General features: G+C 45.9%; 1 protein-coding gene across 4 annotated transcripts in view; it reads right to left on the reverse strand.

Moving 5' to 3' along the window:
- Dgcr8 (DGCR8, microprocessor complex subunit) overlaps nt 1-11,068 on the reverse strand; it is a 36,725-nt gene extending 25,657 nt beyond the window's left edge. Inside the window, exons 1-3 of one of the 4 annotated variants that reach the window (XM_023711542.1) lie at nt 10,976-11,068; nt 5,174-6,172; nt 4,568-4,727 (exon numbers count right to left, since the gene is read on the reverse strand). In XM_023711542.1, the coding sequence (XP_023567310.1) occupies nt 4,568-4,727; nt 5,174-5,893 (880 nt within the window). In that variant the 5' untranslated portion in view covers nt 5,894-6,172; nt 10,976-11,068. Of the gene's footprint in view, nt 1-636; nt 797-1,242; nt 2,245-4,567; nt 4,728-5,173; nt 6,173-10,610; nt 10,669-10,914 lie in introns of those variants that run through there. The other 3 variants (XM_023711544.1, XM_023711543.1, XM_012513963.2) reach the window with 3 other exon arrangements.
- Between the last annotated feature and the right edge of the window lie 877 nt (nt 11,069-11,945).

The raw sequence follows: 11,945 nt of genomic DNA on the forward strand, positions 1-11,945 counted from the left end.
TTGTACAGCAATTAACCACTAAGAAGAATATATGCAGTGTATTATTTGTTGAAACTGTCCTTCCGATTTGATTTGAAACTGTCTCATTGCTATCTGTTTGGCAATAAAACTTTGAAAAAAAAAAATAAAAATAAAACCTACAACATAATCATGACCTGCCACCTCACTGAATACCCACCCCTGACTTTGGCCTCCAAGCCCTATGGCTCCTAGTCTTCATTCCCAGTATAAAATGTCTCCTCCTCAGGGGTTATCTGAACAATACTGCATTTAGGCTTTATGTCTGGGTGCACCCTTGGGTACTTTCATTAGACATGAATGTCCTGTACTCAAATATGTGTACCTACCAAGACCAATACCTGGCAGTAGAGAATTCTCAAAAGCTCTTTTTTTCTTTCCCTTTTCTCAGTACTGGGGATTAAACCCAGAACCTTCATACAAAGCTACCTCCTTAGCTCTTCATAATATTTTGAGGAAGTGTCCCGTTAAATCACTTAAGTTGTCCAGACTGGGCTCAAACTTGCAATCCTCCTTCTTCAGCCTCCCAAAGTGCTGGGATTATAAGCGTGCACCACCACACACAGCTACAATTATACTTGTAATGCATAGAACAACACTTTGTGACCACAGACTTACTTTTCAGCACTGTTTTTATCTTTGTCATCATTGGCTGTACACTTGTCTCTCCATCAGATGGATGGTCACTGTCTCCACCATATTTTTCTTCCATTCGCCTCTTCTTGGGAGCACAAAGGCCTTCTTCCAGCAGAGCATCCACATCATTGTCAAAGTCATCCTGTAAAACAAAGCGTTCAGGTCCCACAGCCCGGAGAACCTGTGCTTCTGCACCATGGGTAAGCTTAACAACATTAGTGAAGACAGACATAGAAAAGAGGCACTCAGGGAGCCTCAGTGCCCTGACGATACATAATCTGAAAAACAAGTAAGATGAAATGACAAGTGAAATCAACACACCTGATCCAGGTGCACACCCCATCAAAAAGGTCTCTCAGCAGTACCTGCCAACTCAAGTTGGAAAGATGATACGAGGCCAAGTGTCAGCCAAATTTTTCATTAAGAAATTTTAAAAATCCTTGTTTCTCTTCTCCACATTAAAGTCATTCAATGTGATAAGAGGTTGGGCTTTTTAAAAATGCCTCTGCTTTTCAAAAGATGAGACCATTTCCAAAATTTTCTTAGGGTTTTGCTCAGAGCCCTCTAGACAGAGAGGTTGCAACATACCTCATAGGAGAAATTCAAGGCCTCTTCATCCACTCTGTCTCTTTGAACGATTGCTTTAGCCGTGAACCCGCCTGCTCCTTCTTCATCTAGCTCCAAATTGTCAGTAAAATCTTCTAACTCATCGAGCACTGCATACTCCACTCTCTTTTCCTGATCCAGCTCATTCTCCTCATCCTTCTTATCCGAACTGTCACCCCCTATGCCTACCCCATTACCAACACTCCCACCAAAGGGACAAGCATGCATGTCTCCACTGATAGGACTAAGGAGCAAACTGCATTCGGCCCGAGTGTCGTGCTCCACTCCTGTGTACAGCACCTTCCTGTCCTTACTCCTGCAGCTCTCGGTAAAGCTCACACTAATCTTTACATCCTTAAGCAACTTAAGGTCAGGGGAAAACTTCCGGACCACAGGTGCATGCCGGGCAGTGCGCGGGCTGTGGCCACTACAGTTCGGGTCTATGAGGAGGCGGCCCTTAGAGAAGGATCCTTTGGAGAGAAGAGAAGCTCCGTAGAAGTTGAATGGGTCCTCGGCAGGGGGTTCGGACTGTCCATCACCACCAGAGCCAACGTCCATTACCTCTGCATCACTGGACGTTTGCAGGGGAGGTGGTGGAGACTGTTCACAGGGCAGCTCTTGGAAAGGGCAAGCTGGGTTCTCCATCATCGCTTCTCCTGCGGGCTCACGCGGGAGAGGAGAGGGACTCTCATACGTATCCATATTAAAAGCAGTTAAGACTATTTTAAAAAACCAGTTTTAAAACACCTTACATAAATCTATACAGCTAACATGCAAAAGTCCGTCGAGACCCGGTGCCGTCCTGCCCGCGCTGTTGCACACTGGCTGCTTAGTCAAGCTGGCCACATTGCTCTTTTCATTAATGTAGACAGCTTTTAGAACCACTGCCTCAATTATTGGAAATCACAATGCACTCAGCTTAAAAGACTGACGTCTAAGTGAGTCTGTCTTCATGCCAAAGTGGCACCTCTCTTCTTCCACCTGCAAAGAAATTTAAAAATATCATCACAAAATGACAGAAACTTTGTACTTCCTTGGTACCAACAATCAAGCATATCAACAGTATAGTAAAGCGCTTAAAATAGAAATGCCTACAAGGATATTTTAGCCATCAGAACAAACTTATACTGTTTTTCTTTAGAACCTAACTTATAAATTAAGTTCTAAGTTAAATATTTTATTTACTATCCATTTTAATTCCTACTGGGAGCACAAAGGCCTTCTTCCAGCAGAGCATCCACATCATTGTCAAATGAGCTGGCCACACACACACATAAATAAATAAATAAATGAAATTTAAAAAAAAAAAAAGAAATGCAGAGCCAAACATAAGACAGAACATAGGTTCACTCTAACTGCTAATCTGTGACGGTGAGAAGTCATAACCAGCCCAACATCTGAAGAGTTCATAGCAGCAAGCAGGCATGCCAGATCTACTGCTGACCTGTGGGCTGCACATGATGGACACTGATGTACCTGCTGGGCAGGACTACTAAAACCATATACAGAACAACAAATGCAACTATCTACAGGCACCAAGATGAGGACTAGCCCTGCCTCCCACCCTAAGTTCAATTGGTCTGTGACTGCTTATCTCAAAACCTCTTCTGCTCATCTACCACCAACAGACATGTAGCACATGGCACTGCCAAGTCATTCTTTCAGTGGTCCAGGGAGGGCAACCACAGCCACCCACCTCTTCAGCCCCTCCACCGATTCTGACATCTCTGCCAGGACTATAACAAGTGCCTCTAGGCAAGTACAGAAAGAAACCCACTCCAACTTTTATCTGTCCCACATTAACAACAGATCCTTGCAAAACAACTCTGGGCACTTCCCTAGTCCTCTCTCACTGTCTCCAAATCGAAATGCGAGTCCCACTGCTTGTACCTCTAAAAGATCTCCACTTTGGGGGAACTACCAGCTCGGGCCCCCCCTCCTGTCCCTCTCTCGGGACAGGAGCTTTCTTTCTCTCAATAAATATATTCTGCTCATAAAAAAAAAAAAAAAAAATCTCCACTTTTATCCAAAGAGCTTTGATCACATCTACCTAAAGTACACATATCATACTGTGGGACCAGGAGGTATGCTTTTAAACAAAATTCAAATAACAACACTGCCCTACTTATCGGTGGTTTCCTGTGTCACTTATTGTACAACTAAAACCTACAACATGGCCAAGCAATGGCCGTGACTCATCCACATGGCTGCACTGATGAAGGTTCTACAATCTGAGGTACAGGATCTCAGGACAAATCCTGAGGGCATTTCACTGACCTTCTCGGACCAAAAAGCTACAACTCTTGTTGCATAGGTCCTGCTTTACCTTGGTCTTAACCATCCAGTAGAAAAGTATGAAGTCGAAATATAAGAAATAAAGCCATGCTGTTAAGTTGAGCTGTGGGGGACTCAGGTCAATAATTTCTGACATTGCCAGTTAAATATAAGACCCAATGCTATTATGGGCTACTGGACTCTTTTAGAATATTTTGCTGAGTTTACACACCTATAATATTCAATAACGGAACTTAGAAAAATGGGGTATACCGATGAATGTCCATTTTGTATCTGTGTATTGAAAGAGGTTGGGATAGATATATAGTTGCATTCTGTTAATGAATAGAATGATTTGTTCTAATGGTGTTTGTAAATAGGATCACAAGTCCGCATCTTGTACAGCAATTAACCACTAAGAAGAATATATGCAGTGTATTATTTGTTGAAACTGTCCTTCCGATTTGATTTGAAACTGTCTCATTGCTATCTGTTTGGCAATAAAACTTTGAAAAAAAAAAATAAAAATAAAACCTACAACATAATCATGACCTGCCACCTCACTGAATACCCACCCCTGACTTTGGCCTCCAAGCCCTATGGCTCCTAGTCTTCATTCCCAGTATAAAATGTCTCCTCCTCAGGGGTTATCTGAACAATACTGCATTTAGGCTTTATGTCTGGGTGCACCCTTGGGTACTTTCATTAGACATGAATGTCCTGTACTCAAATATGTGTACCTACCAAGACCAATACCTGGCAGTAGAGAATTCTCAAAAGCTCTTTTTTTCTTTCCCTTTTCTCAGTACTGGGGATTAAACCCAGAACCTTCATACAAAGCTACCTCCTTAGCTCTTCATAATATTTTGAGGAAGTGTCCCGTTAAATCACTTAAGTTGTCCAGACTGGGCTCAAACTTGCAATCCTCCTTCTTCAGCCTCCCAAAGTGCTGGGATTATAAGCGTGCACCACCACACACAGCTACAATTATACTTGTAATGCATAGAACAACACTTTGTGACCACAGACTTACTTTTCAGCACTGTTTTTATCTTTGTCATCATTGGCTGTACACTTGTCTCTCCATCAGATGGATGGTCACTGTCTCCACCATATTTTTCTTCCATTCGCCTCTTCTTGGGAGCACAAAGGCCTTCTTCCAGCAGAGCATCCACATCATTGTCAAAGTCATCCTGTAAAACAAAGCGTTCAGGTCCCACAGCCCGGAGAACCTGTGCTTCTGCACCATGGGTAAGCTTAACAACATTAGTGAAGACAGACATAGAAAAGAGGCACTCAGGGAGCCTCAGTGCCCTGACGATACATAATCTGAAAAACAAGTAAGATGAAATGACAAGTGAAATCAACACACCTGATCCAGGTGCACACCCCATCAAAAAGGTCTCTCAGCAGTACCTGCCAACTCAAGTTGGAAAGATGATACGAGGCCAAGTGTCAGCCAAATTTTTCATTAAGAAATTTTAAAAATCCTTGTTTCTCTTCTCCACATTAAAGTCATTCAATGTGATAAGAGGTTGGGCTTTTTAAAAATGCCTCTGCTTTTCAAAAGATGAGACCATTTCCAAAATTTTCTTAGGGTTTTGCTCAGAGCCCTCTAGACAGAGAGGTTGCAACATACCTCATAGGAGAAATTCAAGGCCTCTTCATCCACTCTGTCTCTTTGAACGATTGCTTTAGCCGTGAACCCGCCTGCTCCTTCTTCATCTAGCTCCAAATTGTCAGTAAAATCTTCTAACTCATCGAGCACTGCATACTCCACTCTCTTTTCCTGATCCAGCTCATTCTCCTCATCCTTCTTATCCGAACTGTCACCCCCTATGCCTACCCCATTACCAACACTCCCACCAAAGGGACAAGCATGCATGTCTCCACTGATAGGACTAAGGAGCAAACTGCATTCGGCCCGAGTGTCGTGCTCCACTCCTGTGTACAGCACCTTCCTGTCCTTACTCCTGCAGCTCTCGGTAAAGCTCACACTAATCTTTACATCCTTAAGCAACTTAAGGTCAGGGGAAAACTTCCGGACCACAGGTGCATGCCGGGCAGTGCGCGGGCTGTGGCCACTACAGTTCGGGTCTATGAGGAGGCGGCCCTTAGAGAAGGATCCTTTGGAGAGAAGAGAAGCTCCGTAGAAGTTGAATGGGTCCTCGGCAGGGGGTTCGGACTGTCCATCACCACCAGAGCCAACGTCCATTACCTCTGCATCACTGGACGTTTGCAGGGGAGGTGGTGGAGACTGTTCACAGGGCAGCTCTTGGAAAGGGCAAGCTGGGTTCTCCATCATCGCTTCTCCTGCGGGCTCACGCGGGAGAGGAGAGGGACTCTCATACGTATCCATATTAAAAGCAGTTAAGACTATTTTAAAAAACCAGTTTTAAAACACCTTACATAAATCTATACAGCTAACATGCAAAAGTCCGTCGAGACCCGGTGCCGTCCTGCCCGCGCTGTTGCACACTGGCTGCTTAGTCAAGCTGGCCACATTGCTCTTTTCATTAATGTAGACAGCTTTTAGAACCACTGCCTCAATTATTGGAAATCACAATGCACTCAGCTTAAAAGACTGACGTCTAAGTGAGTCTGTCTTCATGCCAAAGTGGCACCTCTCTTCTTCCACCTGCAAAGAAATTTAAAAATATCATCACAAAATGACAGAAACTTTGTACTTCCTTGGTACCAACAATCAAGCATATCAACAGTATAGTAAAGCGCTTAAAATAGAAATGCCTACAAGGATATTTTAGCCATCAGAACAAACTTATACTGTTTTTCTTTAGAACCTAACTTATAAATTAAGTTCTAAGTTAAATATTTTATTTACTATCCATTTTAATTCCTACTTTAGAAGCACAAAAACAATCTTAAGGCTCAAAAAGAAAAAAAAAAACCTACACTAAATCTCACTGCAGCACTCCCCTCTCTCTGCCTATCAGGTAAGCAAGCATGCAGAAGGAGGCCACCCTTTCTGGAACAAAGTGCATGGCTTCCCTCAGGCCATCAGAGCGACATCAATCCACTCACCTGCAAGGGCTGGGTCAGTCAAAGGGAAAGCATGAGACCCTCAGCTCAACTCTGTGGCACTAGAAGCCTCAGAGATATTGCCAGGCACTCTGCTACCCAGGGACCCCTCTCCTGGGCCCACGTGGACACGACAGTGATGCAGCGTGCTGAGGTCACCAGAGAGATAGCAGCATAGTTCTGTTACCAATAGAGGAAAGGGGCAGGTGGCTGTTGGGAAGGGAACCTGCTAGAAGCTACAGGAGCAAGCTGGAACCAAGGTACAATGAGTCTTGAGTACCTTGAGCCTAGCTCCATCCTGGGACAATAAACTACCAAGGGTGAAGCAACTGTTATCAGAAAGAAGACTCAGCTGTGCCAAGCACAGGCAACTGTATCCAGCTGTTGGTAAAGTATCCCAAGCCAGAGGACTAAGGTGTGAAACAGGCTGAGAAATCAAGAACTGATTATAGTTGTGGACCCAATGGGATGGATAGCAGAGGAAAAAGGGATCTGGAGGTGAGGGAGGCTTTTCCTTTGCAGGGACACACACATTCCATCATCCAGGCAGGAGCCTGGAGAGCAGTATGGGGGATATTCCAGGTCTGACAGGTGCCAAAACCACATCTGTGGAATCCTGACTAGGAAGATCTGGTAGACCAGATCACATTAACAGGAGGTAAGTGCCAAAACCACAGGAGGAAAGTGACCAGAGAAGGAAGGGTGCCTACTCTATTTGACACTTCACTACTGAAGAAACACAAAAAAGGTATGACACAAGGTAAAAAAGGTCAAAGGGAATAACCAGAAGCCCATATGTCCATAGGAGGGCTGCCAACAAACCAGAAGCACCTGCAGACACAGATAAGCAGATACAGACATATACACACAGACACATGCTCCACACCATGCACACACGAACATGCACATGCCATCATGCACATGGATACAAATACATAAATGGCCACGCCCATAGGCAGCAGCTCAACAGGCAGCAGACATCATCTGTTTAAGAAGTTCACAGTAAAGGGATATAGTAGTTGTACTCTGAAGGAGACACAACATAAAATCCAAACCTTTTCAGGTTAAATTAATTAATTCAATTAAATATTCACTGATTGTCTCTTCTGAAAGAGATGCTACCACAGAGACAGAGCTGGAATGACCACTGTACTGTCACTGTATTTTCTAAATCCTAGAATAGTCCAATGTTTCTGAATTCAGTAGAAATTTAACAAAGTACCTCCCCAAAAATGTGTCTGTAAAAAGTGCTTACAATAGAGAGAAACAAGAGGCTGTAGCTAAGCTGGCGTGAAGGACACCAAAAGCGTAAGGGACAGTCTCCTGGCAACCAAGAAAGACCACTGCAGAAACAAACAGGTCAGCACGCTCAGTGTGACAGACTTCAAGTAAGACCATGACCAGACTCCCCAGAACCTGCCAGGTGTGCAGAGGCCCTAGGGAATGGATGTTTAAAGAAGACCTAGGAGCTGGGTAATGGAGATAAAGGATAGTACTAGATGGGGAAGCTTGATACACCCTGCCATGTTATAGGCTAAGAAAACAACCAGCTGAAACTCAAAAAACAAAGATAACAATATGCCCTTTAAAAAAAGGATCTAGAAAAGATGGACAACACAGGGCCTCTAAATCTTGGAGACAGTGTATTCTGGAGGTTCAAAAAGAAAGCTGCTCAACCTCTGACTTGGCAGTGGGCAGTACTGGGCAAATTCCTTATTCTCTGTATGCTTTCTCTATTCATTCACAGGCATTTGCTAAATGCCTTCTACAAGATATACACAGCATTCTATATGTACCAAACACAAGACAGACAAAAACCCTGCCCCACAGAGCTCAGATCTTAGCAAAGGAGATGAGTAAGTAACAATTTACAAAAGCATCAACTGATTGTGTAACATGCTGAGAAGTGCTTAAGCTAAAAGTAAGGAAGGGGGTGAAAAAAAGTAGATAGCTTTCTGAAAGGTGGTGAGAGAGACCTCACATCCACTGTCTCCCTGAAGGCAGAGGGAGCCAAATGTGTGGTAGGGATAAGGGGGGATATTTCTGGCAACATCTGGAGGAAAAAGCAAAGGCACTGTAGCATAAGTATGCTGTGGCCAAGCTGTTGTAATGTGCACAATGACAACAGACCAAGTCAGCCAGACTTCGGCTTTTACCTTGACAGATGGGCTACTGGACAGGAGAATCCAAATAGTGACATCACAAGGATAGCATTCAATCCTTACCAGTTCACGGTCAAAACACTTTATGCCCTGTAAGTCATCCAGTTTTTAATACACCACTGAGAGTTAAGGTTAAGCACAGAAAGATTAAACAACTTGCTCAAGGTGACACACAGTTGGGAAGTGGTGCATCTATCACCCAGGCAAGCAAGCCTGACTGCCCTGGTTTTATACTATCGTATGGGGTTTAAAGGAACAGTCCATGTCCAGAAAAACTGTAAACAGATGGTAGAGGGATCAAAAGTGAGAGCAAAGAAAATCAATAAGGGTGTCCCCAGGTAACTTAGATTATGACATTCAATTGAAAGTACAGAGAAACAATTGTTGGAAACAAAAGGTGAGTTGACGGCATTTTGAGCACTGCATGAAGGAATAAAGAGAGAAATCAAGGTGACTTTAGAAAAGCACAAGGTGTAGTAGTGGGGGGCTGAAGTTTGATTTGGACACAGCTCCAATTTTGGAGATGGCATTAAAGTAACATTTGACAGCTGTGTGGTGTCATAAGCCCATAATCCCAGCACTTGGGAGGCTGAGATAGGAGGATCACCATGAACTCAAGGCCAGACTAGGCTATATAGTGAATTCAAAGCCAGTCTAAACTACAGATCCAGAACCTATTTCAAACTTCACACACACCAAAAATAGTAAAAAAAAAAAAAAAAAAGGGGGGGGTGCTGGGGAGATGGCTCAGTGGAATAAGCGCTTCCCTGGCAAGTGCAAGGGCCTGAGTTCAATCCTCGGTTCGGCAAAAAAAAAAAAAAAGTTAGAAGCATAAGGCCAGAGCTCAGGAGAGAGGTCAACAGCTGCAGATAAAGATGGAGATTAAAAGCTGTCAAGAAACATTAAACCCAAAAGGCTGAAAAGAAGCTATGCAAAGAGAAGGCTCTAACTGAGCAAAACAATTAAAATCATTTTCCCACTTCAAGGTTACAAAAAGACTATGAAACAGTCCCTTGGAAGTGCTCTAAACTGTGCCTGGCCATGCAGAACTCAAAGTGTGGCTCTCCACTCTTCAGTCCTACTGCTGCTTCAGCTGACTGAATACTGATAAAACTTACCCTGGCCAACTAGACTATGAGCCAGCAGCATACCCACAGCAAGTTCCCTGGGCCTCAACACAGGTAATCCAACCTAATACACACCTTGGTTGGAGTCCCCTTGCTGGGCAGGCACCAAGCACTGGCTGTGGTGTCCAGCACTGTGACTGCAGCCATCCATTCAAAGCATCACTGCAGCTTCCCGCCCAACCCAGCAGCAGTATGACCTCATCCATTCCTTTTGTCATCCTCTAAAGGGCTTAGCATCCTGCACTCACGGACGGCAATCACTCTGTACCCCTGACTGACCGTTCACTCCCTTTGACGAATGATAGTTTGCAATGATTTGAGACACTCCTACAACCGACAGTCCAGTTTGTGGCCAGCAAACAAAGATCCCTTGCCAAGTGATTGGCTTTCAACAGTCGATTGCCCTAGGTGGGACTGCTGTGCATCAGGTAACAAGGTGCATGCAAACATGCAAAGGCAAGTCAAATTCCTACCATGAGCAACCCAAGTCCACCGGGTGATACTTGACAGGTATCACTGTCAACAGGTTGCCACAATTCCATATATTTCTACCACGTTTATTGTTACAGCAAAACTACATCCGATTATCTGACACTCAATACGCTAGTATTTGGAGGTTTAGGTGATCTCTCAAATTTCCCCAACTACAATAAAAGCAGTCAAGGTTCTGGCCAAACACTGTTCCATTCACACTTTTCCCGCCTGAAGACGATGGTATGGCTTTGGGCCACCGGCGAGGTCTCCTTACCCAAGCGTGAGCACCGGCGACACCTGGACCTGGGGCCCGCCCCCCAGCTCCAGCCAGGTCCCCCAGGCCCCGGCCCCGCCCTACGTTCTTCGTGGCGCCCGGCCGCCCGCGGCCACGTAGCCTCACAAAGGCCAGGGCACCGCGTGGCCCGGCCCGCCTCGCACCCCCGCCCCGCCCCGCCCCGCGCCTGGGCCCACAAGCCTTGGCCCACGAGGGAGGAGAAAGGGAGGGAAGGGCGCGCCCTCTCGTAGGCCGCAGCGCCCGCCCTCCAGCCAGCGGGGCGCCCCTCGCGCCCCGCACCTACCTGCGGCGCCCGCGGCCTGCCCGAGCCGCCCGCTGCCCGACCAAAGCAAAGAGACCCTCACCGCCCCGCCGTCTCCGCCGCACCAGCAAGGCCCCCCAAGCTCTCCGGTCGGCGGGACCCGCCTGCCGCGCCCGGAGAGCGGAAGGCGGGCCTTTGTAGCGCCCGACCAATCCCCGCACGCAGCCGCCAACATTGGGAGAACTGCAGAGCGGGCTGTGGAGGCCGCCAATCGGCAACAAAGGCTGCGCGTGGCCGCGGTATGCGACCCAATAGCTAGGCTGCGTGGGCGGGACCAGGTGCCGAGGCCTGGGCTTCGCTAACGGTAAACCGCCGGGGCGGGGCTCGAAGAGCCGAGGGCGGTAGCCGCGGGGAGCGCCGGGAGTGCAGAGGATGCTGGGAGTAGGGGAGTGGGAAGTGCGGTGGATGCCGGGAATCGCGAGCGCGGAGGATGCCGGGAGCCGAATAGCTGGCACGTTGTTCCTGCTGTAGTATGCGCAGGAGGGGTCCTACTCCTAGTGGATTCATGGCCTCTAGCTAAAAGGGTTGGTCAAATAGTCACTTTTTAAAAATTATGTTTGCCCAACTCTGGCCCTTTTCCCTTTGGTAATACGGCACCCAGAGTCTTCAAAAAGGGAGGATATGAGTAAATAGCTCTTTCTTAGGTTAGCATTCGTCAATAAATGTAGAGGGAATGGTGGAACAGATTTATCTTTGGGCAGGCATCTCAGTAATTGCTGCTGGACACAAAAATCACGGATATTTTGTTTTATTTTAGTGCTTTAAAACATAGTGGGCTGAAAAATTAAAAGTAGGTTTTGGTGCTGAGGACTGAACCCAAAACTCCTGATGCTGACACACACTTTTAACATTGGGGGTGTGGGGGAGGGGTTGTCGTTTATTTGGCATTGGTAGTTTTGTTATACACTGTTGCAGCTGCAGTTTGGTATCCCAAGATATTTGTAATTGCAGAGGAAGCAGTAGCTTTGTAGTGGAAGAAAACCTGGAAGCAATCGAGGTCACCGGCTTGTTCA

The sequence above is a fragment of the Octodon degus genome, unplaced genomic scaffold (assembly GCF_000260255.1).
Source record: "Octodon degus isolate 3935 unplaced genomic scaffold, OctDeg1.0 scaffold00021, whole genome shotgun sequence".
Taxonomy (NCBI): domain Eukaryota; kingdom Metazoa; phylum Chordata; class Mammalia; order Rodentia; family Octodontidae; genus Octodon; species Octodon degus.